Below are 26,587 nucleotides of genomic sequence, written 5' to 3'. Positions count from 1 at the left end.
GAGTATATGAGGGAGATTCCCAAACCTGAGCCATTCTTTTTAGGTGACAAATCTGAGGAACTGTCCCAGATTGAGGTGTCATTAGAGGAGGTTTTGGAACAAATTGATAAAATAAACAGTAAGAAGTCACCAGGACCAGATGGTATTCACCCAAGAGTTCTGAAGGAACTGAAAAGTGAAACTGCGGAACTACTAACTTTACTCTGTAAACTATCATTTAAATCAGCTTCTGGACCAAATGAGTGGAAGATAGCTAATAGGACACCAATTTTTAAAATGGGCCCCAGAGGTGATCCCGGCAATTACAGGGTGGAAAACTTGACTTCATACCAGGCAAACTTGTTGAAACTATAGTAAAGAACAAAATTGTCTGACACATGGATCTACATAATTTGTTGGAGAAGAGTCAACATGTTTTTTGTAAAGGGAAAGCATACCTCAGCAATCTACGAGAATTCTTTGAGCGGGTCAACAAGCATGTGGACAAGGGGGATCCAGTGGATATAATGTATTTAAATTTTCAGAAAGCCTTTGAGAAGGTCCCTCACCAAAGGCTCTTAAGCAAAGTAAGCTGTCATGGTATAAGAGGGAAGGTCCTGTCATGGATTGGTAACTGGTTAAAAGATAGGAAACAAAGGGGAGGAATAAATGGTCAGTTTTCAGAATGGTAAATAGTGGTGTCCACCAGGGGTCTGTACTGGGACCAGCCCTATTCAACATATTCCTAAATGATCTGGGAAAAGGGATAAACAGCGAGGTGGCAAAATGTGCAAATGATACAAAACTACTCAATATAATTTAGTCCCAGGCAGATTGCAAAAAGCTACAGAAGGATCTCTCAAAACTGGGTGACTGGGCAACAAAATGGCAGATGAAATTCATTGTTGATAAATGCAAAGTGATGCACATTGAAAAACATAATGTCAACTATACATATAAACTAATGGGGTCTAAATTAGCTGTTACCACTCAAGAAAGAGATCTTGGAGTCATTGTGGATAGTTCTCTGAAAACATTTATTCAATGTGCAGTGGCAGTCAAAAAAGCGAGCAGAATGTTGGGCATCATTAAGAAAGGCATAGATAATAAGACAGAAATATCGTATTGCCTCTATATAAATTCATAGTACACCCACATCTTGAATACTGCGTGCAGATGAGGTCGCCCCCCTCTCAAAAAAGATATATTGGAATTGGAAAAGGTTCAGAAAAGGGCAACAAAAATGATTAGGGTATGGAACGGCTTCCATGTGAGGAGAGATCAATAAGACTGGGATTTTTCAGCTTGGAAAAGAGACAGCTAAGGCGGTATATGATAGTGGTCTATAAAATTATGACTGGTGTGGAGAAAGCAAATAAGGAAGTGCTATTTACTCCTTCTCATAACACAAGAATTAGGAGTCACCAAATGAAATTAATAGGCAGCAGGTTTAAAACAAACAAAAGGAAGTATTTCTTCACACAACGCACAGTCAACCTGTGGAACTCTTTGCCAGAAGATGTTGTGAAGGCCAAGACTATAACATTGTTCAAAAAAGAACTAGATAAATTCATGGAGGATAGGTCCATCAATGGCTATTAGCCAGGATGGACGGGATGGTATCCCTAGCCTCTGTTTGCCAGAAGCTGGGAATGAGCAACAGGGAATGGATCACTTGATGATTACCTGTTCTGTTCATTCCCTCTGGGTCATCTGGCAATTGGCCACTGTCAGAAGGCCTCTTATGTGATGCTTTGAGTACAGTAGTTTCCTCTGATCAATTAAATCCTTTACATATGATCACGAATCATCACAGCTCAGCAGCCAATCCAGTTTACACCCAAAATATGCTAGTGTCCAAGTAACTTTCTTCCACTGTGAATTATGCCTAGTACCTTGGGCACAGCAGGAAGGAAAGATGTTGACTGTCCTCCAAGAAAGATAAAAGTCTCTCCATGTCTATGACATACAATACTAAATCACAGAGTGTTAGTAAAACTGTATGATTCTTTTTCCTGCTGTTAATCTTAACTTCAATTCTTTTTAACCTCCTGGTAATAGTGTCTGCATTGCTACAGGCTTTGGTGACCTGTGGCTTCGTTTAATCTTCTCAGCAGAGGGGAATCTTTACACCAGCAATATGTAACTAATCTGGAGCATATTCTGGAGTATAAAATGTCATCTATAATTCCAGAACTACCACACTGCTTATCCCCCCACTCCTGATCCAGTTCTTACCTGATCCTGTTGGTGGACTAGCTCGGTGGTTTCATCTGGTGCTGGGTGCCACTTTTTTTAAAAGTAAGCCTTTGGTGAATTCAGGACTGTATTAAAGCTACGCAGCTGCTGTAATCTACATTCAAACTCTCCACAAGTCTGCGGATGTCTGGATCAGGGATGTTGGTTTGGGGGCAACTCTGGGTTGTGAGCACTGAGAACTATTTCCAGTATATGGAAGTGTGATTCAAAAGTAACTTTTAGGGGTTTCCAAACAAACCAGAACAGGCCAAACTCCTCCCTAATGTAACTCCATTGTGGTTTATACAAAATCATAAGTATCTTGAAACCCACTGTCACTCCTGCTGGTGTTTTCTTTCTTCCTTTTTTTTTTTTTTTTAAAGATAAGCAAATCTGGTGCAATGGAAGTGAAACTGCACTGTCTCAGAGACGTGACGTAAGAAGGCAATTTGTGTGGCTGCTTTATAGAGCCAGCTTTCACTGGGGATTTTTCATGCATCATCTGCATATAGAACAGTATGTAACTTTGTCATAACTGTTTCTTAGCCATTGGGGGAATTTTTTTAACCAAAGCTACCTGCCTTCTGGCCTTTTGGCTAAGATCCAATATAACATCATTTTGGAGATGTCCTTGATTAGCAGGCTATCTCCTGTTATAGGGAGACAGACTATATGATCTAATAGGCCTTTTCCATGTGTTACCATACCAAAATCCCAGGTCTGAATAAACCTCTTTATTCTTTTGGGTAGTTCAGATCTGAATTTGGAGACCAACTATGATCCACATCAGCTCAGTTTTGTTGTATGGAAAAAACCTTTGTCAGAATGTGTTTACGTTAAAACAAATGCCAACTAAATCTTGCAAATTCAGCTTTAATTTTAAGAACTTTTAAAAATACATTGGGGGGGGGAAACGTGAAGAAGATGATGTCATAGGGAACTGCAGGGGGTCCATGAAGAACCCAGTATAGTAAATGTAGTGAAGTCCCAATCACTTCATTGGACCGGGCATGTTGTTAGGATGATGGAAGACACAACCAAACAAGGCATTTCTTGGAAGGACATCCTTGTGGTGTCCAACCTCATGACTAATAAGGAGAAGATGGAGGGATAACAGTGAGCAAAGTGTAAGAGCTTTTAATGTGAATTACCCTCAACTGGAAAAATATGCCCTTGACAGAAAGGGATAGGGACAAATTTTGAGAGTGACCAAGGTCCTCCATAGTCTACAGAGCCAGGAAGCAGTAGTAGAGAAAAACACACAGTTTCCCACTGTATTACCTTCTATGCATAATGAGAAGTACTAGCCTGCCTGGAGGAGGAGGAGCTGAAATGCTGAACTAACAAAGGAAGAACAACAATTTAGTTTTAACAGAGTCAAAAGAGAAAATTAGACAGGGAAGGGGAATCAAGGAAATGATCTTTTGAAAGCAAGTAGAACATCAGAGGGCAAAGGAAGAGCTATGCGCCTTTTCTTTTAATGTGTGTAAATGGCAGGAGAAATGAGAAATCTGCTTGACTGCTTAGGTTTGGGTATGGTGCCATTATCATAGAATATTAGCACCTTATATGAATTAAAAGCAAAAGACAATAGTGATCATCCTTTCTCTTTCTTCTGAGTGGGTAGCACTAAGCTACTCGACTGGTTTGTGTTTGCATGTCTGTATACAAGAGGAGCTTGTTCAAGGAAAGCCAACTTGAAGAGATGAGCTTTGCATTTAGTGTTGAATATAGGCAGGCTGGTGGTCATTCTTGCTGGACCTTTTCTGATAGTGAGTTCCATAGTCTCTAGGTCAAGACCTACTAAAAGTTCCATCTCCTGCATGCCACAGGTGTTCCCTACTGGATGGCAGTTTCATCATTCCAGTGAAGTGGAGCTGTTGTGGGAAATCTTGGTTCTAAAGGGATAGATGTTCTCCAAGGTAGCTAGTCCCAGAGACAGCTTTGACAACAGAGACCTTGAAATGGACTCTGTATACAATGGGTAGGAGGACAGGAAGCCAATGCAATGGTTGTAAATACATTTCTAGTAGCATTGGGAAAGCAAGAGGAGGTGGGGTATAGAACAGTCTCTGAGAGACAGGTATGGTCAAGGATGGTAAATTTTTAAGGATGAAGGGAAATAGAGCATGTTTATAGGCAGAGGGAAAGGAGCCAAAAGTCAAAGAGAGGCTTTCTGCTTCATGCCCTGGCCTGAAGTATGAGTGGGAGAGACCGATGATACCAACAGCTGGCAGGTGGAAGCACTGGGGAAGCAGTTTGCCTTAGAGAGCCATTACTTTACATTGATTTTCCACATATTTAACAGAGCCACCATATCTCCAGCCTGCCAGCCCACAGTGAGAAAAGCCTCCTGGCTACATTAATAACATTGAAATGCTATCCAGTTGCAAATCTTTAGCTTCTGGAGCCACAAAATAAGCCTGAATGAGCTAACTCTCTAACATACCTTTCCCAAACTGGTTACCAACAATGGCAAAGGCTTGGAGTTGGGTGTTAACAGTGAGCAGCTGGAAGTTGTCTGCCAGGTTCACCATCTGTTTGCTGAGACACTTAAATGAATTCCCCATCGTAGCTGTAAACAGCTGCTTGCTTGTAACATTATGCCATGAACCTGGAGGCCACAAAGAGAGAGAGAGAGAGACAAATTGGAAGAGACAATAACTCTATGGAAACATTTCTGAGGATGAGTGGTGGCTGATTCTAAAGAGCCTTTGTTCCACAACGCTTTGGGAGGGCAGTAGCCACTTCTGTGGGTGCATATTGGAACAGTCTTTGTGTCACAATGTTTATCAGCCCCAAAGATGTTTTTTAATGGCTGCTTTAATGAGCAGACCTTGGGAAGATGAGAGTTTGGGATGGGTTTGGAAAAGCACACAACAATTCACATGCTTCTTCAAACCTTACCTGAAATTCTCTGTGAAAATTGGCACTGAGGGTAGCCCTAGATAGGCATGTCCTTTGGGCCTGCTCCTTCTTTCCCTTTTGGTGTTATTAATCAGAAGTAGCTCCATTAAAGTCAATGGAATTCTCATACGTGAGAAGATAATCGAGCACATAAGCTCAGATCCTGAAAGGCATGTAGGCACCTAACTCCCATTTAAATAAATACCTTTGAGGATCTGGGCCATAGTCTCCAGCGCTATCAGGACACCCCTGCTTGAATGATTACTTTAGTTTCATTCTTTTTCTGTTGGCCAGAGAATAACAAGCATGAATCACAAGACTAATGAATAACATGTGGGTCAAAAATAATAAGGAAAATATATAATGATGGTGCAGGATTCATCACTTTGACTAAATAGCATTCTCTCTAGAATTGTTTTCCATGAGTTAGCACTTCAGATGTCACTCATTTATGGTAAAGCTGTCAGCACCAGGCCTGTGTGAGAAAGAGAAAAACTTGGGTCTGTTGTGAAGATGGGTCAGAGACAAAATTACAGATCTTGACACCAAGAGTTATTAAAAAAGAGACTGGGTTAGGATCCAAATTTTACAATTGGTTCTTATATTTACACTGGGCCAAACCAACATGCCTGACATGACCACTCCTACACTTTGAGGTGTTTGGAAGCTGTATACAGATCTGAATTTCTGTGGTGTGTGTGCTTGTTTCTGGTTTATAAGTCACAACATTTCTGGTTTACAAGTGACAAAGTTTATAAGTCACAAAGTTTCTCTCTGGGTGCAGATACAAAACTTTCCCAAAGCTGAGTGGTATTTGGGTTTGGACCCTTCTCCAGTCTATATCAAGGACAGTTGAGAGGTATAGGAATGAGTTGGAGGCACAAGTAGGAAAAAATAATTGTGATGAGTTAACTGCAACTTACTAACATCTTTTTGATTTTTAAACCATAAAAGTTTAGGTAGAGGCTAACTTGAAAGAGTGACTAAAATACAGTCACCTATCAGCAAAATCATGGCTCTTAAGCTAAGGCAGCCTAAATCCACCCTCAGATATGTAGACCCCAGATATGCAGAAAACTGAAAATAACTGATAAGAAAAAAATCACAACAAAATTAAATCAAGAATGGTTTGGAAATGAAATTAACACTGCGAATATAAAATACACAAACACTTACCCACGGAGTGTATCTTTAAGCTGGCCTCAACTGTACTGATGTAATAGATTCTATCTTTCTGCAAAATAACAAATGAATATCATTAGCTGCCATTGCGCCTTAATGTTTGTGAAATATAATACACCGTATACTGCAGAACAGGGAAGACAAACCCAGCAAAATGGACTCACGGAGGATATGAGAAGAAATAGTTATTGTCTTGCTAAACAAAGCAGGTGTTTTGTGGAAGAAACTTAAATTCCATTGCCCTGTGGTGCTTCGAGATTATTATTAATTTTCCAGATGCTTTACAAAAGCAAAAAGTCACAGGGCCAGGTTATCATCTGGTATAATTTCAGTTCTATTGATTTCAATGGAGCTGTGCTCATTTATAGTGATTGAGAGTCTGGCTAACAGTCCCGGCCCTGAAGAGTTTAGATTCAAATTTGACAACAACCCATGAGGGTCATTAAAAATAAACCAAGGGTGAACGAGGAAAAATGGGCTAAGGTAGCAATGATGAGATCACACAATTATTCAAGATGGGAACATATCAAAAAAATCCTCCCATCAGATCCTGAGACTCAACTCCCTCAGCCATAGGGACTTTATTTTAACATTCTGGTGCCGGAGTCTGGTACAAGCACCCTGCCATATACACTGCAGCTAATGCTTAGTTCAGTTTAAGTGGATCATGTGGGTGTGATTTGCAGGTGTTGTATGTGAGTATAAGCCATATATTTTCATATGCAGTGTTGTTGTAACCGTGTTGGGCTCAGGATATTAGAGACAAGATAGGTGAGGTAATATTTTTTATTGGACCAACTTTCGTTGGTAAGAGAGACAAGCTTTAGAGCTTACACAGAGCTGGCCTGAAGAAGAGCTGTGTAAGCACCAAAGCTCGTCTCTCCCACCAACAGAAGTTGGTCCAATAAAAGATATTATCTCACTCTTGTGTCTACACATTCCCCTGTCATTTGTGGTAGTCGCATGTAGGTGAGGCTTCAGCAAGTTTTTCTATTACACAAGTTAATAGGCACACGATGAGACCTTTTATTTTTCTACCCAGGTTCTGCTTTTATACTTGGAGGGAGAATCTCCACACTGCTGTCTTTAGTTGAATTTATGTATGACTTACACAGAGCTGAATGGTGGCTTTAAATCAGTCTCACGGCAGCAGCTCCTGGATTCAAGGTGCTTGGGACAGGATGTCTGCAACAATTTGTGCATTTCCACTGTGAGTAGAGATCTCCTCTTTCCAGTTTGGGTTTTGCTTACCTTCCATTCAGTGTAACAACAATTTCAGATAGAAGCACATCGCAAAACAAGAGAGGAAACTGTAACAGGAATGTTCCTTTCTATAACTTCTGTAATTGCTCACACCTCCCACAAGACCAGCTTGATTTCACAGGCTTGCAGCTTTGTGGAGTGGAAAATACCTGATATTGTGACAGCTGACTGTGGTATTTTCAGCTGACCATCCTGCATGGGTATTGCACTAAAGCCTGGTGGAGTGTGATTGATTGCTCTGCCCTGGAATCCTCACGGAAATGAGAGTTGTATCTTATGAGGCTATTCCCAAGGAGCAATATTTTAAATGATAGAAACACAAGTTTCAGGTTTAGAATTTGGACCTCCTCTTGCAGCCCTGCTGCGAGGCTGAATTACTAGTGGCTTCAGCTACAGCTCTGTATGGAAGGACTGGAGGGTTAGACTGCTGGATAATTGCCAGCTGGCAACTATTCTCCTTTTGTGCTTTTCCTTCTCGAAGTAAGGAGAGTCTTAAGGCTCACAGGTTTCACCAACAATAATAGAAAATGTGTGAAACTCCATAGTCAGAAAAAGAGGAAAAATTATACCATGGCTCTTTCTATAGCACTGAAGATTTCAAGCCCTTTACAAATGCCATTTACACCTCATAACACCTTTGTGAGGGAAATATTAGAATGCCTATTTTACAGATGGTTAAACCAAAGTATAAGAGGGCTAATGATTTGCACAAGATCACACAGCGAACCTAGGAATGTTGACTCCTAATGTCCCACTCTAATCACTATACTCCAGTGAGAAGCAGTTGTCAGTGAAGTTCCTAACAGACAAGTGTCCATATCACAAATAAGTTGCCATCTCCATTAGCAACCTTGCATTCTGTCCAGACATGGGACCAATTCTACTCTGAGGAATAAAACATCTTTTCTTACTGAGCATATGATTGGTACATTACAGGCCTTCCTGTTTTCAAACCCTGTGCAAGGACACCTGCATGTGGGTTCATAGAAGCAGCTACTCATTTATCTGTCATCACATTTCAGCACTGCAGACATGTGACTTGAGGGTTTGATTCTGCTCTCGGTTACACACTGATGCAAATCAGGAGTGACTGGAGCTATACAAGCATAAAATAGGGTGACCAAACAGCAAGTGTGAAAAATCGGGATGGGGTGGGGGGGGGGGTAATAGGAGCCTATATAAGAAAAAGACCCAAAAATCAGGACTGTCCCAATAAAATCGGGACATCTGATGACCCTAGCATAAAACCAGTTTGCCTGTGACCAGAATCAGTCCTTGAGAGTCTGAAGGTTGACTGTACCAGACTGAAACTGTAGCAAACTGAGTTCTGAACAGCTCATATTTCAAAGCCCTGACACCCTTGTGAAAGCTTATCTTTAAGTGAAGGATAGATTGTGCAATGCTGTGCCATTAATCTCATTGTTCTGGGGGTGAGAGCATGCACTACTCTCAAGGTTTCATATCAGTATCCTTCGTGCTGCTGCTCCAGCTGACGCTTATATGTACTTGAATCACAGGACTTGGTCTAAGGATCCTTGCAGGGTAGGAATGCAGCTCTCTGAGTGCAAGGAGAACACATCCAAAACAAACACTTAAAATATTAACCGATCCTTTATTTTCAAACATTTACTTTGTATATTTTCCTTTGCCTCACATTTATTCCTCTTTCCTCTGCAGTTTTAGAAATCTGTCTCCAGTCAACCAAGGGAGATGGTTATTCACCAGAATCTAATATCGTCACATTAGCCAAATATTAACAACTTTGGGCAAGACCCGTAGATGGTATAAACTGGCATTGCTCACTCCAATGTCTCCAACAGACCTATGCCAATTTACACCAGTTGAGGATCTGGCCCTTTGTCCAAAGGTGAATTGTGAATGTTGGATGATTAACCATTTGCATGTTCCCTAACACAGCTGTTGCTAATGGGGGCCTAGGATGATTTCCCTGACCAGTGTGGAGGACAGAGATATTCTGTCCTGGAAGACTCATTGAATCAAAATCAAAGTTTTGGTTTCACCCATTTAATAGGTAAGGTTCAGCTATGAAGCTCAGACCCAAACCCAAATGTTTCCAAAGTTCAGGTGTGTTCAGATTTGGGCCCCTCTTCATGTAACAATCTTGTGGGTTTGTGAAATTAAATCACAGAGGCAGTTGATGATGTTTCAGTTTTATTACAGTCTCTTTTCCATTTTAAAGACCTTTTGTCGACTGCCTTGTCCATTGCATTCATAGTACAAACTTCTCTTTGTAGCACTTCTGGTGTCACGGCACAATCCCTGTTGGCCATCATAGAATCTATTCCCTCTGCACACCAAAACCCTAGGCATGGGTGTCCCATATAAACCAGAGTCCCTTGTCTCTTTAATTGAGGGCCCAGTGCCAGATTCCTGACATTCACACAGATGTATTTATTCAGAATAACATGGTCACTGACATGCCATACTGTATTCTACATAGATGTTTGGAATAGAGATGGCCCCAAACTAAACCCCGGACCCAAACACCTCTGAAGTTTGGTGGTGGAGGAAATCTGAATTTGCAAATGTCTCCTCTCTTTATAATGGGCCAAACCAAAAATTCATGTATAAAAAGCCCCATATTTTGAGCTGTGTGAAATCCACATCCAGGTTTTGAGTGATACCCTGTTGTAATATCAATACTTCGCCTTTCTCTAGTGCCTTCAACCAGAGGATCTCAGAGCACTTTACTGACAATAATTTATTGAGCATCAGAACACCCTGTGAAGTCTTTGCAGATGGAGAAAATGAGGAACAGGGAGATGAAATGACTTGCCCATGATCATGCAATGAGTCATTGAGTGTGCTGGCTATAGAACCGAGGAATTGAATCCCAATTCCCCAGCTCTGACCTCTGCCTTGCTGTAAAAAATTAGAGTGCAACAATTACCTTTACAAAGGTGAAGCTTATAAAGCCTCCGTTAAAAGTTAAGTTCAGATTTGATTGCCGATTTCCACAGCTTCCAGATGTTTGTGTGATGCTGGGATCAATATTGAAGTATCCCTTCTTCTGCTGTGGAGACAAAAAAAAAAATTCCAGTGTAGCTCAGTTAGAGACAAAACAAACAAAAAAAAGAAATACACAGACACTTAAGAGCTTTCTGAAATCGAATCGATGAGTCTGGATCAATAGCCTTGCGGTTGACTACCATGCAAGAGACCTTGGGCTGCATTATCCAGTCTGATCTCGTACTTCCAGGGACTTAGCACTGCAGATTGCTCTGCGTGTCCCTAACATCATTTCTGCAGACCTGAACTCTAATCTGATTTGGGTCCCTTTAAGGCTGAGAACACTTCAATCTAACCCTCTGTGGACCTTTCTCACATAATAAAACAATGCATCGCCATCTGGTAAGGAGATACCCTGGAGCAGAATAGGTCTGCAGGTTAGAAACAGGGTCCTTTAGTGGTGTGAGGCGCTATGCTTAGTTTTGGACCATAGTGAGTAACATATACTTCCATCTGCACTTAGCAGTCATCACATTTAAACAACATTTAGAATCAAAATGAAAAGGTTTACAATAGTAAGGATTAAAAACACAAAACAAGAAACCATTTGCTTTGGAAAGGATATAAATTCCAATGATTCATGGTATAATCCAAACCTCTACCTAATGGAAATTAGGACAACCTTTTCCATATGGGCAGGTTATTCTGTAACCAACTAGTATGGGGTTTCTTGCATCTTCTTCTGAAGCATATGGCCCTGGTCACTGCCTGAACCATTGGTCTGATCCTCCTGGCAATTCCTATGATTCTACAATATCAAAGAGCCCAAATCAAAGACTTCCATCTTTGAAACACTAATTGATAATTTCTCATCTCTCTTATGACTCTCCAGTTTAAGCATCTTTTTAAAACAACTCAGATTGTAACTCACTTACAATTCTGGGAAACAGGTACACTTCTTACACTGATGTCTAATTTTGTGGCATGTGATAATTGATGGGAATTGCTTTGAAGGAGGCAGGATAAACTCAAACTAATGAAGAAAGATTGGTACAAGCCTCAGATCATGTATCTCTTTAATGCTAATGAATATTGCATCTCACCGTCTTAGAATTTTGAACAATCAGCTCCAATCCCATTGATGCTTTAATGCAGTTCACACTTCCATTGGAAACATTGTAGGCTCCAGTAGTGGGTGATGATGTATTAGGTGCAAGGGTGGGCTCCACAGTGGCTGTCGTAGCGGGTCTGGTTGTTTGATTCCCTGGATGAATGGTTGTCATGTTGGTTCTGGCTGTAGTTTTTGCTGCTGTATGAGTTGTTTGTTTAGTTGGCTGTGTGGTGGTCTTTACAGCTGTCTTCTTGGTTGTTGCTGTAGTTGTTACTGCTAGGGTTGTAGTTTGATTGGTTGGTGATGTGGGCTTTGCAGTTGTCTTCTTAGCTGCAGCTGTAGTTGCTACCCTTGAGTGGGTTGTTTGGTTGGTTGGCAGTATGGTTTTCTCAGTTCTCTGGATGGTTGTCTTGTTAGATGTTTGTCCTGTAGTTGTTACTCTTACATGGGTTGTAGTTTCATTGGTTGGCAGTGGGGGCTTTGCAGTTGTTTTCTTACCTGCTACTGTAGTTGTTAATATTAGATGGGTCACCTTGCTGGTCAGCTGGGTGCTGTTTTCTCTTGCTTGCGTTGTCATGTTAGGGGCCGATGCTGTTGTTACTGGATTATGGTTTGTTGTTTGGGTGGCAGTGACTACAGATGTTCTTTGGCTTAATGGGGTAGTTATAATATTACTTGTCCTGCTGGAGAAAAGTGTGGTGACTGCATGGCTGGAAGAAGTTATCTGATATGGGGAAACTGACTGAGCAGAAGTAGTTCTCTGTAGGAACAAAGTAGATTGTGGAGTTGATTTGAGCTCCAATTCGTAATTCCCCACATCAGCATGGCAGGATAAAAATGCTGCAAAGGAGTAAACAGGTCATTAGACTAGTAACCTTCATTGCTTATAACCTGTTGATATCTACAGTATCCCTCTGGTTTTGTAATAAGAAGTCTGTTATATTTTGATTCCTCCTGTCACCCCATTTATAATGCAAGAAACAGAGCTGCCATTCTGTAGAACAACTCCTGTTAAAGAATCCTTTTATAACAATACCCTAGCCTGTTATATTGTTGCTAACTGGAGAGTCATGCAGCTTGGCACATTGGGACATTTCATTCTGAAGCGTGACGCAATGGGGAGCAAATAAACACCATTAAAATAGTCACAGGACAAACTCTCAGAACCACAGGTTTGCTGGGTGCTAAAGATCTGGGATTTTGATCCTCATTGCAGCCTTTTTCTAGGGAGGCGATGGGTTTAGCTGAATAAGTAATGCGAGGGGAAACAAGAAAAGAATAAAGGTATTTTTCAGGTAGGTCCGGTCTTTTTATCAAGGAAGAGGGAAGGAATCTGTAGAAGGTATGGATTTTCATAGCATTCATCTCATAACAATCTGTAGAAGGTACAGATTTTCATAGTAATCATTTCATAACATTTCGAAAGCTGCGGTTATTTGTGTAGTCCTATTAGTGTGGAGAGAATGAGGGAAGGGCATTTGCTCCATTGCACCAGCTGGACCCTTTGGACCCACTGGGAAGGCAGTGGGGACCGGAAAACCCAGATTTAGTTGGTGCACTTGGTTGTTGCTATTGCTGGCTGCTCTGCGGGAAGGATCCTGAAGGTATGGGACTTCCAGGGTCCTCCCTCTGCAAGCTGCCTCTGTCTGGAAGGTGGATGGGGAGGCCTCTGTGGCTGGTGCCCCAGGCAGGTACCTCTTGTCCTGCTTCAACACAGAAATAACCTCCCCTCTGACTGTATAGCCCCGTAGTTGTCACCTACCACCACACACTAGAATCCATATGGGGTATCATCAAACAACTGCAACCCATAGTCGATGGTGACCCATCCTGAAAAAAGTCTTTCCTGAACCTCCTTTTCTGGCCTTCAAACAACCCTCCATCCTCTCCAAGCTCATCCTCAGAAGCAAGCTCCCCACAGACAAGGACCCACCAACGCAAAGTAGCACCAGACCCAGATGCAACAGACGCCAGAACAACAGATGCAAAACCTGCAGACATATCTCCACTGCTATAATGATCAACACCCTCCCACAGCACACCTTCCAAGATCCATGGATCTTATACATGCCTATCACAACATGTGGTGTACCTCATCTAGTGCACGAAATGTCCCAATAACAACCTCGTGGGTGAAACCAGACAATCACTACACCCTCAAATGAACTCATGCAGGAAAATGATAAAAGACAAAAACACCATCTCACCTGTGGGTGAACACTTCTCACAAAGTGATCACTCTATAGCTGACCTATCAGTCCCCATCCTCAAAGGAAACCTGCATGACACGTTCAAGTGATGAGCCTGGAAGTGTAAATTCATTACTCTGCTAGACACTGAAAATCATGGACTGAATAGAGACACTGGATTTATGGCTTATTACAACAACCTGTAACCCACTAACAACCCCCACAACCTGATCTCTCCCGCCCCCACCCTTACTTTCCTCCCTATGACTGGAGGGGTGTTAATGGGCCACATCACCTTGAATGGTCCCTTGAAATATGTGCTAACTACTTATGCTAACCCATCTATAGTTAGCAGTACTGTAAGTAGCCTAACTATTTATTCTAAACCTTGTATTTAGCAGTGACACTTTGAATTAGGCCATTGTCCATACTAGCGAGTTTACAGCAGCACAGCTGTACCCATGCAGCTGTACCACTGTAAGATCACTCGTGTAGCTGCTCTACGCTGACAGGAGAGAGCTCTCCTGTTGACATAATAAAACCACCTCCATGAGCAGCACTAGCTATGTCAGTGGGAGGAGCGCTCCTGCCGACATAGTGCTTTGCACACTACCACCTATGCTGGCATAATTTATGTCACTCAAGGGAGTGGAATAGTCACACCCCAGGGAGACATACATTTTGCCGACATAAGTGGTAGTGTAGATAAGGCCTTAGTTTCCCAGACCTGAGGAAGAGCTCTCTGAGGCTTGAAAGCATTTCTCTCTCACCAATGGAAGTTGGTGCAATAAAGCTATTACCTCACGCTCACCATTGTCTCACCAGTACCATAGGCAGCCTACAGTGTGCACTGGGAAGAGGGATTTTATTATCCCTAGATGGGGCATGCTGGCCAAGGACAACAGAAAAGGTTAATTTCATCAACATAGCACTCCACCTCTGATCAGGGCTCACTTTAGGAGGAGGATGACAGGATCAGACAGGACACCTTAATGGTCAGCCATGTAGCCGCCAGTGTTGGGGTCCAGCAGACAGACTATAGAAGCTTTGGTCCTGACAGACTGCCTCTCTATTCCCAACCCCTTGCCATCTGCCTCTTCCCCCCCTTTTTTTTAACTGCTTAACAGACTGGGTCTGGGCAGGTCCAGCACAACTCCAGTGCAACAGGTGAAATGTCTGTGAGAGACAAAGTCCCGAGGAATGAGTGCAAACAATGTGTCTATACTGGGCAGCCTACGCTCAAAAAGGGAAGTGGTGCACTGGGAGATCCAAAGAGGGATCCCAAGGAAGGATCAGGCCTCTAAAGTAGCTCTCCTTCAAGAGAAACAAGGTTCAAAGTCTAATGTTATGTTGCTTTTTAGTAAATATCTAAAAAGATTCAAAGGAGCAACAATTTTTCTCATGGGATGAGATTTCAGACTTTGTAACATTTACAGAAAGTTTATATTGTGCCTCTTGCAGAACCTATGAGTTTGCTACAATCTCACCACTTGTGCACCCACTCCATGCACACAAAAAAAGCTCTTCAGCTCCTAAATCTACACAAGCAATTTAAAAAAGTACATTCTGAAGTATGAAAGGGTTGTGAATATAACTCTGTGTGTGTGTAGGGGTGGGGGAAGAGGACAGGCACTGTAAAAACAAAGGCAAGTTAAGAAAAGTCATAAGTGTCCTGCTCAATTATATATTCCCTGAAGTGCAACAAATCCAGGAAGTAGGTGAAGTGTTTTCCCTTCTTGTTTAGGTGAAATTGCAGAACAGAAATCGCTTCCCCATTACTGGGAGAGCAGATACCCTTAGGTCCAAAATGATTCATGTTCCAGGCAAAGCATGTGGTCTATGAGTGAAGATCTTCACTAAGTTAGCTGAGAAGTTTATTTTAACTTAGTCCATCTGGAGGAACCATACATAAGAATCTGCACCCAAATTATACAGAAGATGGGATATGAGATTCAGATTCTAGGTTAAATCAAGCCTAGAGGAAGGTTAAAATTAATTGGTGCTGGAATCTCATAAACTGTTCTTATGTTTGTTTGTTTGTTTGTTTGCCCAAAATGGCAGAGCATCTGATCTTTCAAAATGTCCACCATCATAGGATATATCCAAACTGGATCCAGAAAATAAGACCTTTTTGGTTTTGGATCCAGTCTCGAACCAAAACAATTGGAGTGGATCCAGATATATGGGACTGATTCTGACCCCACTGCTACCCCCGCAAAAATAATTGTGCAGAGGAGTGAGGGTTGTGAATTATATGCACCAGATTAGCCTTGCCTCTAATCTTGACCTGTTTTCATTTCAGTGTTGAAAGGACTATATTTCACTTTAGTTCTAACTATTACTATAACCTGAAAATACAATTCAATGCAATAGAAGGGCCACATCTAGTTAGCATGACTGACATCTCAGATAATAAATATTTGTTATCAGTAGTGATCTAATTATGACAACATGCTTTTATAGTCATATTTGAACTTATCTTCCCAGTTCAGACTCTCCCGGACTTTAATTTATTGCTTTCACAGCAGTTGTATTATCCCCTTGCTTATGGTCATATTGACCATGGCCCATAGAGAGCAAATGCAGTTGCTTCGTTCTATCTACTGTGATGGGGAAAGGCAGTATGACTGCAGGAAAGTAGTGAGAAACAGGTATGTTAGCCCCAAGCTAAACAAATCCCTGTTACCATGGGAACCAAATGGCAGTTGCTCCAGGTTAATCAAGACACCTGGGGCCAACTGAGATCCTTCTAGAAAGCAGCAGAGACAGCTTCAGGTTGATTGGGACGCCTGAAGTCAATGAAGGGCTGCCTGGAACTAGTTAAAAGCCTCCCAGTTAGTCAGCTAGAGGCGTGTGTCAGGAGCTGTAGGAGGAAGCTATGCTGCTGGAGAAACTGGGCAGGACAAACCCTATCAGGCACAATGAAGGAGGCCCTGAGGTAAGGGTGAAGTGGAAGTGGGGGCTGCTGTGGGGAAGTGGCCTAGGGAATTGTACTCGTCCTGTTTCAAAAAGTCAGCTACCAATAACTGCTACTATTAGGGTTCCTGGGCTGGAACCCAGAGTAGAGGGCAGGCCCAGGCTCCCTCCCTGATTAATCACAGAGACTGTAAGACAACAGAGACTGTGTGAGGGAGGGTTGCTTCTTTCCACCTCCCTGGCTGTCTTATGATGAAAATGGCTCAGTAGGCTGTGACCTTGCCTCTAGAGAGAGAAGGGCTACGTGGAGGGTCACAGTGAGCCTCTGAGGCTAGCGTAATTCACCTGGAAGTGCAGGACCCACTGAGACAAGGTCAGAGCTTTGTCACAACTGGTGTCAGGGGTGGGATCAATTGTTCACAGCGTGGCGGAAGAAAGAGGTTAAAAAAAAAGTGCACTGGGGTGTTGGGGTTTTTTTGTTTTTACCACAATGGAGGAGGTGGTGAGAGCTCTGGTACAAGCCATGGCAGCCCAGCAGGAGGGTTCAGGTGATGATCCAACAGGAGTCTATGCAGCTATGCAGGAAACCAACCAATTATTAGTGGGCCAGGCGACCCAAGATCTCGCCCTCCTGCGAGAGGTAGTAAACCAGCTGAAGATCCTCACCACCCAGGCCCAGGAGTCCGATGAGATGCGAACCCTGAGGACCACTGGTTGTTTGCCAAAGATGACGACAGAAAATGATGTAGAGGCATATCTCCTCTCATTCAAAAGGATTGCTCAGCGTGAGGCGTGGCTCTAGGATCAGTGGGCCAACATTCTTGCCCCTTTTTGTGCAGAGAGGCCCAGAAGGCCTACTTTGATCTGCCTGCCAAGGACGCTACTGACTATCCGCAGCTGAAGACAGAGATCCTAGCATGATCAGGGGTGACAACAGCAGTACGGGCCCAGAGGTTCCATGAGTGGAAATACCAGGAGAACAAACCTCTGAGGTCCCAGCTATTTGATCTCATACACCTTGCGCAGAAGTGGTTAGAGCCCAAGGCGTGCAGCCAGAAGGAGATTTTGGAGACTTTGGTCATGGACCATTACATGCGGGGATTGTTGCCAGATCTCTGCAAATGGGTAGGCCAGAACGATCCGTCCACCTATGACGAAATGATCACACTGGTAGAAAGACAGATGACAGCCAGGGAATTGACCCAACTACCCAAGGAAGGCCCCTTACGAAGCAAGCACCAAACCCCAACCCTGGAAGATTGGGTGGCCAAACCTCCGGGGAGCTCTAGGTGGAAGAAGAGGGGGGATGAAAAACAGCTGGGAACCCAGAAGGAAGGGAATGGCCTGAATGGGGGAAACCCTGGGGCTAAACCCCCTAACCCATGTGATAGGGGAGTGACTAGAAGCAATTAGAGATGTTATGCATGTGGGGAGTGGGGACACATAGCAGCACAGTGTCCCAGCACCGAGGAGCTTACACAATGTAACTTCGGGGATTGGGAAGTTCTGTGCTTTCTTATCTACCTCACAGGGGTCACATTAGCCCTGCATAACTACACCAGGCCTGTGAGAATAAATGGGGTGGAGACTACAGCGCCTGTGGACTCTGGGAGTGTTATCACCCTCATATCGGGTAAGCTGGTAAAAAGTAGCCAGCTGCTACAGGCCAAACGCATAGCAGTGACATGCATACATGAGGCCGTGAGCCATTACCCCACCATCCTGGTGGGGATGGAGATTCAGGGGAACCCCACAGTGGGTGTAGTTCCTAAACTCCCAAATTCTGTAGTCATTGGGAGGGACTATCCAGGGTTTGATAATTTACTTCCCCCGGAGAGGATGGAGGGAGGAGGGGACCCTGAGAGCAGCAACTCATCGCTGGGGGAATGTCAACCTCCAATGTTTTCTGAGATTTCTCAGGATCTGTTCCCAGCTCCCAGAAAGACCTGGAAGACCAAAAACGAGAGGAAGGCTGCGAAGGACTTGGGAACCTGGATCCTGACCCAGGGCCAGAAGAATGCCCTAGTAGGCAGATGGACACGGGCAGCAGAAAGCGAAACTTCCACCGCGGAAGGTGAGCCGGAGGCCGGCCCCAGCCGTGACGGCGGCAAGTCACTGGAAGGAGCAGGAGCCAGCCCCTGGGACCTTGGGAAGGTTAGACCCAGAAGAGAGACTTTTGGGCAGGCCCAGGTGGAGGACACCAGGTATGATAACACCAGGAGAGAGGTGGCCGAGATCGATGGGATACCTGTGGATGGGAAGGTCTGGGGACCAGGACCTTACTTTATAGTGAAGAAAGATCTCCTGTACCGGGTTGTGCAAATGCAGGAGCAAGAGACACAGCAACTTCTAGCGCCACAAAAACATCAAAAAGCTATATTGAGCCTCTCCTACAGTCACCTTTTTGGAGGACACCTAGGGATAGAGAAAACCCAGGCACAGATCCTGCGGAGGGTCTTCTGGGCAGGAGTACATGAAGATGTCCAGTGGTACTGCACCTCCTGTCTGGAGTGTCAGCTGCATAGCCCTCACCCACATGTGAGGGCCCCTTTGATACCTCTTCCAATAATAGAGGTACCTTTTGAACGAATAGTCATGGATTTGGTAGGGCCCCTAGAGAAGACCGCTCAGGGCCACCAACATGTACTTGTTGTCCTGGACTATGTAACCCGGAAGCTTCCCCCTATGCAACATGGCTTCCAAGACAATAGCTAAGGAGCTAGTACAGATCTTTGCCTGGATTGGACTACCCAAGAAGATCTTGACCGATCAAGGGACACCTTTTGTGTCCAAGCTGCTGAAAGATCTCTGTTCATTGCTTCACGTACAAGCCCTACAGATGTCTGTATACTACCCGCAAACCGATGGCCTTGTGGAAAGGTTCAATAGGACCCTCAAGGTCATGATCAGGAAAGTGGTAAGCCGGGATGGGAAAGATTGGGATACACTACTGCCTTACCTCATGTTCGCCATCTGGGATGTCCTGCAAGCCTCCATGGGCTTTTCTCCATTTGAACTGCTATACGGGCGCCACCCCTGGGGCATATTGGATATAGCCAGAGAAGCCTGGGAAGAGGAGCCAAATCCCAGAAGGAACATAGTCGAGCATGAACTGCAGATGAGAGATCGTATAGCCTAAGTTACGCCCATTGTACAGGAATATTTGGAGAAAGCACAGGAGGCCCAACAAACCCATTACGATCACCAAGCAAAGGTTTGACAGTTCCGACCAGGTGATGGTACTGGTACCCACAGCAGATAGTAAACTTTTGGCCCAGTGGCAGGGACCCTACGAGGTGGTTGAAGCCGTGGGGGAAGTGAACTATAAGGTGTGGCAGCCAGGCCGCCAGAAACCAGAGCAAATTTACCACATCAATCTTCTAAAACCTTGGCACGACCGAGAGGCATGCTTAGTCACCCAGGAGGCCCTTCCCCAAGTGGATAACCTACACAAGCAAGTGAGGATATCACCCAACTTGATGCCTAACCAAAAGGTCCAGGCAGCTGACATGATCAACCACAACTGAAACATGTTCTCTACGAAACCAGAGGGGATGACCGAGACCTATCACCATATCTGCACGATCCCCGGAACCAAGGGAACACTGAGACCTTACTGAATCCCAGCAGCCAAAAGAGAAGAGATCAAGGCCAAAGTGAAGAAGATGTTAGAATTAGGGGTCATTGAAGAATCTCACAGCCAGTGGTCCAGTCCAATTGTACTAGTGCCCAAACCTGACGGTACCACAAGATTCTGTATTGACTTTCGCCGACTGAATGAAATATCCAAATTCGATGCATACCCCAGACCACGCATCGACAAACTGGTTGATCGACTGGATAGTGCCCAGTTCCTGACTACCCTGGATTTGACAAAAGAGTATTGGCAGATTCCCCTGACCAAAGAAGCTAAGGAGAAGATAGCATTCTCCACCCCGGAGGTGCTATTCCAGTACACTGTCCTCCCTTTCGGGCTACATGGGGCTCTGGCCACATTCCAGTGCCTCATGGATAAGCTGCTGCGCCCCCATATTAGTTACGCAGCTGCATACCTAGATGATGTCATCATCCATACACCAGACTGGGTAACCCACTTGGCGAAAGTTGAGGCAGTACTGTGCACCTTAAGGCAGGCTGGCCTCACTGCTAATCCTGCTAAATGCGCCATAGGGCTAGCAGAGGCTAAGTACCTGGGGTATATTGTAGGAAGGGGCATAGTGAAGCCCCAAATGAATAAGCTAGAGGCGATTCAAAACTGGCCCTGGCTGACCTAGAAGAAGCAGGTCTGCGCGTTCCTAGGCGTAGTAGAGTATTACCGATGTTTTATTCCCCACTTTGCCACTAGGGCAAGTCCCCAAACGGACCTGGTAAAGGCCCGAAGTCAAGAAATGGTGAAGTGGACTGACTCTGCAGAGAGGGCGTTCACAGACCTTCAGACAGCCCTCTGTAATGACCCCGTACTCATAGCTCCAGACTTTAACAAGGAATTTATTTTACAAACAGATGCTTCTGAGGTGGGGCTGGGGGCTGTTCTGTCACAAATGGTGGGAGAAGAGAAACACCCGATCCTCTACCTAAGCAGAAAGCTTCTCCCAAGAGAACAGAAATACTCAGTAGTTGAAAGAGAATGCCTTGCTGTCAAATGGGCCATGGAGACACTGCATTATTACCTCTTAGGCCGGCGATTTACTCTTGTGATGGACCATGCACCCCTGCAGTGGATGCAGCAGAATAAAGAAAAGAACGCAGGGGTCACCAGGTGGTTCTTATCCCTACAACCATTCCAGTTCTGCATATGGCACAGGCCTGGAAGCCACCACGGCAAGGCTGTTGGCCTGTCACGGGTATACTGCCTGGTGCCCCATGTTGCCCAACTCTATGGTGTTGAGCAGAGGGGAGGGATATGTGATGGGGCAAGGCCAGCTGACTATAGGAAAATAGTGAGAAACAGGTTTGTGAGCCCCAGGCAAAACAAATCCCTGTTACCATGGTAATCAAATGGCAGTTGCTCCAGGTTAATCAAGACACCTGGGGCCAATTAAGATCCTTCTAGAAAGCAGTGGAGACAGCTACGTTGATTGGGACACCTGATGCCAATCAAGGGCTGGCTGGAACTAATTAAAAGCCTCCCAGTTAGTCAGCTAGGGGGGCATATCAGGAGCTGTAGGAGGAAGCTGTGCTGCTGGAGAAACTGGGCAGGACAAACCCTATCAGGCACAATGAAGGAGGCCCTGAGATAAGGGTGAAGTAGAAGTTGAGGAAGTGGGGGCTGCTGTGGGGAAGCAGCCCAGGGAATTGTACTTGTCCTGTTTCAGAAAGTCAGCTACCAATAGCTGCTACTATTAGGGTTCCTGGGCTGGAGCCCAGAGTAGAGGGCGGGTCCGGGGTCCCCCCAATTAATCACGGAGATTGTGAGACAACAGAAACTGTGCGAGAGAGGGTTGCTTCTTCCCACCTCCCTGGTTGTCTTATGATGAAAATGGCTCAGTTGGCTGTGACCCTTGCCTCTAGAGAGAGAAGGGCTACGTGGAGGGTCACAGTGAGCCTCTGAGGCTAGTGTAAATCTGCCTGGAACTGTGGGTCCCACTGTCCCAAGGTCAGAGCTGTGCGGTTTGGTGCATTAGCCAACAAAAATAGAAAAGAGGAAGCTGTAAGTTAACTTGTTTTCTTTAAGGTTGTGAAATAGCCTTAAATTTAAATTAGTGTAGATAGAGAAGATACAACAAGAGTTCAGTACTGCTCAGCTTTTGGTACACAAAACAATTTCAATACCCATTTTGATAATGTTTTCAATTTAAAATTCAGAGGAAAAAATTAAGAGGCAGGAAATGAAATCTTTCAAAATATGTTTTCCATCAAAATGTCATTTTTTATTAAAAATATTTCCTTTGAAAAATTTCAACCAGCTCCTCTAGTGAGGTTGGTAGGTTAGAAAAGCAAAAATGAAGCCATCACTTGATGGGTCTCCACATGGCCAGTCCTGGTCACTAACAAACCCCGAAATTTCTCCACCAGCCTAACGTCCATAACCAGTCCACAGTGGGGCGGGTTTTTTCGTGTCTCTCAGTCAGAGTGTTGCTACTCTTGCACATTCAGGTGGCTCGCTCCATCTTCTGAAAAGACGTTTGAACGAGCGAGCTTCATCCCAGAAAACATGTCCCATTGCTTGTTGGGATTGCTCTCCAGATGTGGGTTTCACAGCATTCTCTGGGCCTGTTCCAGTGCCCAATAAAACTGACCAAGTGCCCTTGGAAGGTGGCATCCACTGGATGTCCATTGCAGAAGTAGAAAGGGTCAAGCATAGGGGTGCCCGCCCACCCCTTCTTTGAGCCCCAGCCTTCCTCTGAAATGGTTTTGTTATACCCCTTCTCCAGGATAAACCTGACTGATAGAGATGTTGCTATTAACCAGGGGGACTTACACCTGTTCTAGAATCCCTGTAACAGCTATTCTGGCACAAGAAGCCATTATGCAATGATGAATCAGGCCTATGTCTCTTTCCATTGCTCCATAACACTTCAGGACATCTGCACCTGTATTTCCCCTCAGTGATCCAGCAAGGTCACCCACTTTTAGGCTTCCAGCTTCCCCATTGCCTTTCTTGGGTGGAGTCCCTCCCTTTCTGACCAGGGTATCTTCCAGCAGCATAGTTCCCTGCCTTCACGGTGTTGTTCCCAGCACAGCCAGGCTGCCCAGGCAGGCCCGCTTGCTTTCTCTTCAGAGACAGTTAACAGGTGTAATTGCTACAGTTATAAGTTACCACACAGGTCTTTGTCAGCAAGCCTACTTAATTCTTAAGGTACAAAGCACTACAGAGAAAACACATTCAAAACAATAAAAGAATCCATACGCATGCTAATAAGCTCACCAGAGTTCACCCTATAGTGGACACTGGCAGGAGCAGTTCTTCAAACCCCCCCATGCTAGGGGTTTCCTTGTGGTTAAAAGTTCATCACAGCTCCAGCTCAGAACAAGCACACCCAGTCTTATGGGCCTCAGTAGACCCAGTCCTTCCAACCCTTCTCGAAGGATTGGGGCCCTCCATGAACCAGGGGTCCTGTCCATTGGCTGGATCAGGAAGAAGGCCCTGAGCTTGTATAAAATCAGCCTATTTACATCTAAAACTCCTTTCTTGGTCTGTTGGTCTCTGGAGAATCCAGTTTGAACTACCCAGGTGTGTGTGGCTTCAGTGGGCTGATAATGGAGGAAGTATATTACCATCCCCCTTAAACTGGGAGTTACATATAATGCCACAACACAGACACAACTGCATTTTTAATACGATGTACCACAAAGGTAATAACCCTAATTCAATCAGGTGTAACTTAATTCAATATACAGCAGTTTATCTTAGTTCTATAAGACATATTCCGGATATTGTCCGTCTGTCACAGTCCCCATCTCATTTTTGTGTCAGAATGACTCAAAGCTATCTATAAACTCGCTGTTGCTTCTTTAGACGCTCAGCACCCCAGCAGTTCATTTTTTGAAAACTTTTAACTTTTTTGAAGCCTCTCTTTCCACCTTGGCTGATGTAGGATTCAGTTTGTGAGTGTTGCAGACCCTGAGAACTGCATTTTTTTTTACCCTGCAGTCCTTTCCACTTTAATAGAGCTCAAGTGGTCTGACATCGAAGGAACAGGGCAGTTTTCGAAGTTCCTTTTTACTAATCCGGGTTTGAAATCTCCATTTTCATGCACTGATGGAAGAGAAGACAGCCACTGATTCAGGCTGCGATTGTCACTGCCACCAAAGGAATTTAGACACCCAATTTTCATGAATGGCAATGGAGAGTGTGTATCCGAAGTCCCTTGAAAATCTCAACCTTTGTTCCTTTAAGACAATATCCCATGTTTTTAGAGTAATCTGAGCCCCTTCTACTCTCTTCTCCCCTACCCGTTCCCCCTGATCCCCCCTTCTTTTCCCTTATCTTTCTGTTTAAGATACCTCCTCCTAAGTAAACTCCTCCCACCAGCCCCCCTGCCAAAAGTGTGGGACTAACATGACATTTGTTTCCCTCACCCTGTGTCTGGCTGGTCTATTTAAAATTGTGAGATCTTTGGAGCAGGGACTGTTTGCTACTCTGTTTGTACAGTGCCTAGCACAATGAGGCCCTGATCTTGCTTGACCCTTAGGCCCTACCACAGTAAACCTGATTAATAATAATAATAGCTATAGGATGAGGCAATAAAGAAACTGGCCAATATATTTTTCTCTCATCCAAATCCCTTTGCCCAGCTTTACACTCAGCAACACTAACTGCTCAGTGGCCACTCAGGGTTTTCCCTTTTTATGCTGTACCCAATACATGGCTGCTTTTAAGTGATGGACTGGTAATAGGGACAAACATAAGGCCTGATCCAGCATTTATTGCAGTCCATGGAACTATTCCCATTGGTTCCAGCTGGCTTTGGATCAAGGCCTTCAGGAAGTGGGAATCCACCTAATTTAGTTGTTTTATAAAGGGTCAGATCCAGTGGGAGCTTTTCAGGCCCCCAAACACTGGATCAGGCCCCCAGCCCTTGACTCCAGGCTTCCCTTCCCCCAGCCACATACAGAGAAATTTTACTCTGCAGATTTTTCAAAAACTCATACAGAATTTCTAAAAGGGAGAATCTGAAATAGAAAAAGAGCCTCGGAAGCAGCTTCCCACTGCTTAAAGGCAGCACAACATTATCAGTTCATTTCATTTCTCCCCGTCTCGTTCTGCTCTCCATTACAGTGACATAAATTCAGAGCAATTCCTGTGGACTCCAGCGGAACTATTCCAGATATACCCCAGGACACCAGAAAGCAGAATTTGCCCAGGTTGATTACTGAAGTTGCTGTTTGTACAATTGATCTGATGTTTCCCCTGCTGAGCGTATTGCTGTGGCTAATGCTGCTCTGGAAAAGATTTTTGACTGTATTCTTATAAGCTTCCTGCACATTAGGTGCGAATAATCCGTTCAGAACGACACGGCAGAGCCACCAAGCCATTATTCAAAGTCCAGATAGTTTCATCTATTTCCTCAACATATTTCTTAGTTAATGCGGGTATTAAGAGATGTCTTAATATTTTGGGCCAGATCCTCAACTGGTGTAAATCAGTGTAGCTCCACTGACTTCAGTGGAGTGGTGTAATTTACACTAGCTCAGGATCTAGCCCTTTGACTTTTATTTAGATTAATCCCATGTAACTGTTTTCCCCTCGCTCCTGTCGTGTACCATATAGATTAATGTCTCTCCATTAACTGTGCATTAGCCATTTTAGGTGTCCAGCATGGTCTTTATCTAACTCTTGTAACTCTAATATTTTCCGTGAGCTCCATAGGTTTGTTTGGGGATCTCTTTAACTGAAATCACCTGCTTCTTATTAATGCATTTACCTTACCTACCATAAGCTCAGGGTTACTTTCAACACAGAATGCAAGGAAAAATATCTAAAGCAAAAACTCAGAACAGTGGCTGCACCAAAGCTTAAGCTATAGCCATATTTACTAGCACATTTCTGAGCAATGGGAACATATTAATTGCATCATTATTTATAGAAGCAAATTTGTTCTCCATGTGTTAATCTGTTATTAAAAATAATGTTTTTAATGCAAAGAAACACAAACTTGCAATGTCCAGAGGTTGCATTTGATGTTATAAAGCACTAGGAAGGCTATAACTCACCGCAGGCAACGTTTAGCAGCACCACCTCCAGAGCACGCCTGCCCATGGTGGAGGCAGGATCGAGGCTAGCTGCAGTTGTGGGGTAAGGTGCTGCTCTTCCTCTTTGTAGAGCTGAAAGGTAAGGAACAAATGCCTGCCCAAAAGGCAGATCAATTTCAAACTGTGCAGACACCAC

General features: G+C 44.1%; 1 protein-coding gene across 2 annotated transcripts in view; it reads right to left on the bottom strand.

Annotated features, from left to right (window-relative positions):
- The window catches only part of LAMP3 (lysosomal associated membrane protein 3), a 33,734-nt gene extending 7,147 nt beyond the window's left edge, over positions 1 to 26,587 (bottom strand). For both annotated transcript variants that reach the window (XM_073359268.1, XM_073359267.1), the window contains exons 1-5: positions 26,413 to 26,587; positions 11,643 to 12,490; positions 10,481 to 10,603; positions 6,301 to 6,358; positions 4,667 to 4,831 (exon numbers count right to left, since the gene is read on the bottom strand). In XM_073359268.1, the coding sequence (XP_073215369.1) occupies positions 4,667 to 4,831; positions 6,301 to 6,358; positions 10,481 to 10,603; positions 11,643 to 12,490; positions 26,413 to 26,458 (1,240 nt within the window). In that variant the 5' untranslated portion in view covers positions 26,459 to 26,587. The remainder of the gene's footprint in view (positions 1 to 4,666; positions 4,832 to 6,300; positions 6,359 to 10,480; positions 10,604 to 11,642; positions 12,491 to 26,412) is intronic.

Source organism: Lepidochelys kempii, chromosome 9 (assembly GCF_965140265.1).
Source record: "Lepidochelys kempii isolate rLepKem1 chromosome 9, rLepKem1.hap2, whole genome shotgun sequence".
NCBI classification, from domain to species: Eukaryota; Metazoa; Chordata; order Testudines; family Cheloniidae; genus Lepidochelys; species Lepidochelys kempii.
Note: the sequence above shows the minus strand (reverse complement) of the source record. Positions and strands in the feature narration are given on the sequence as shown.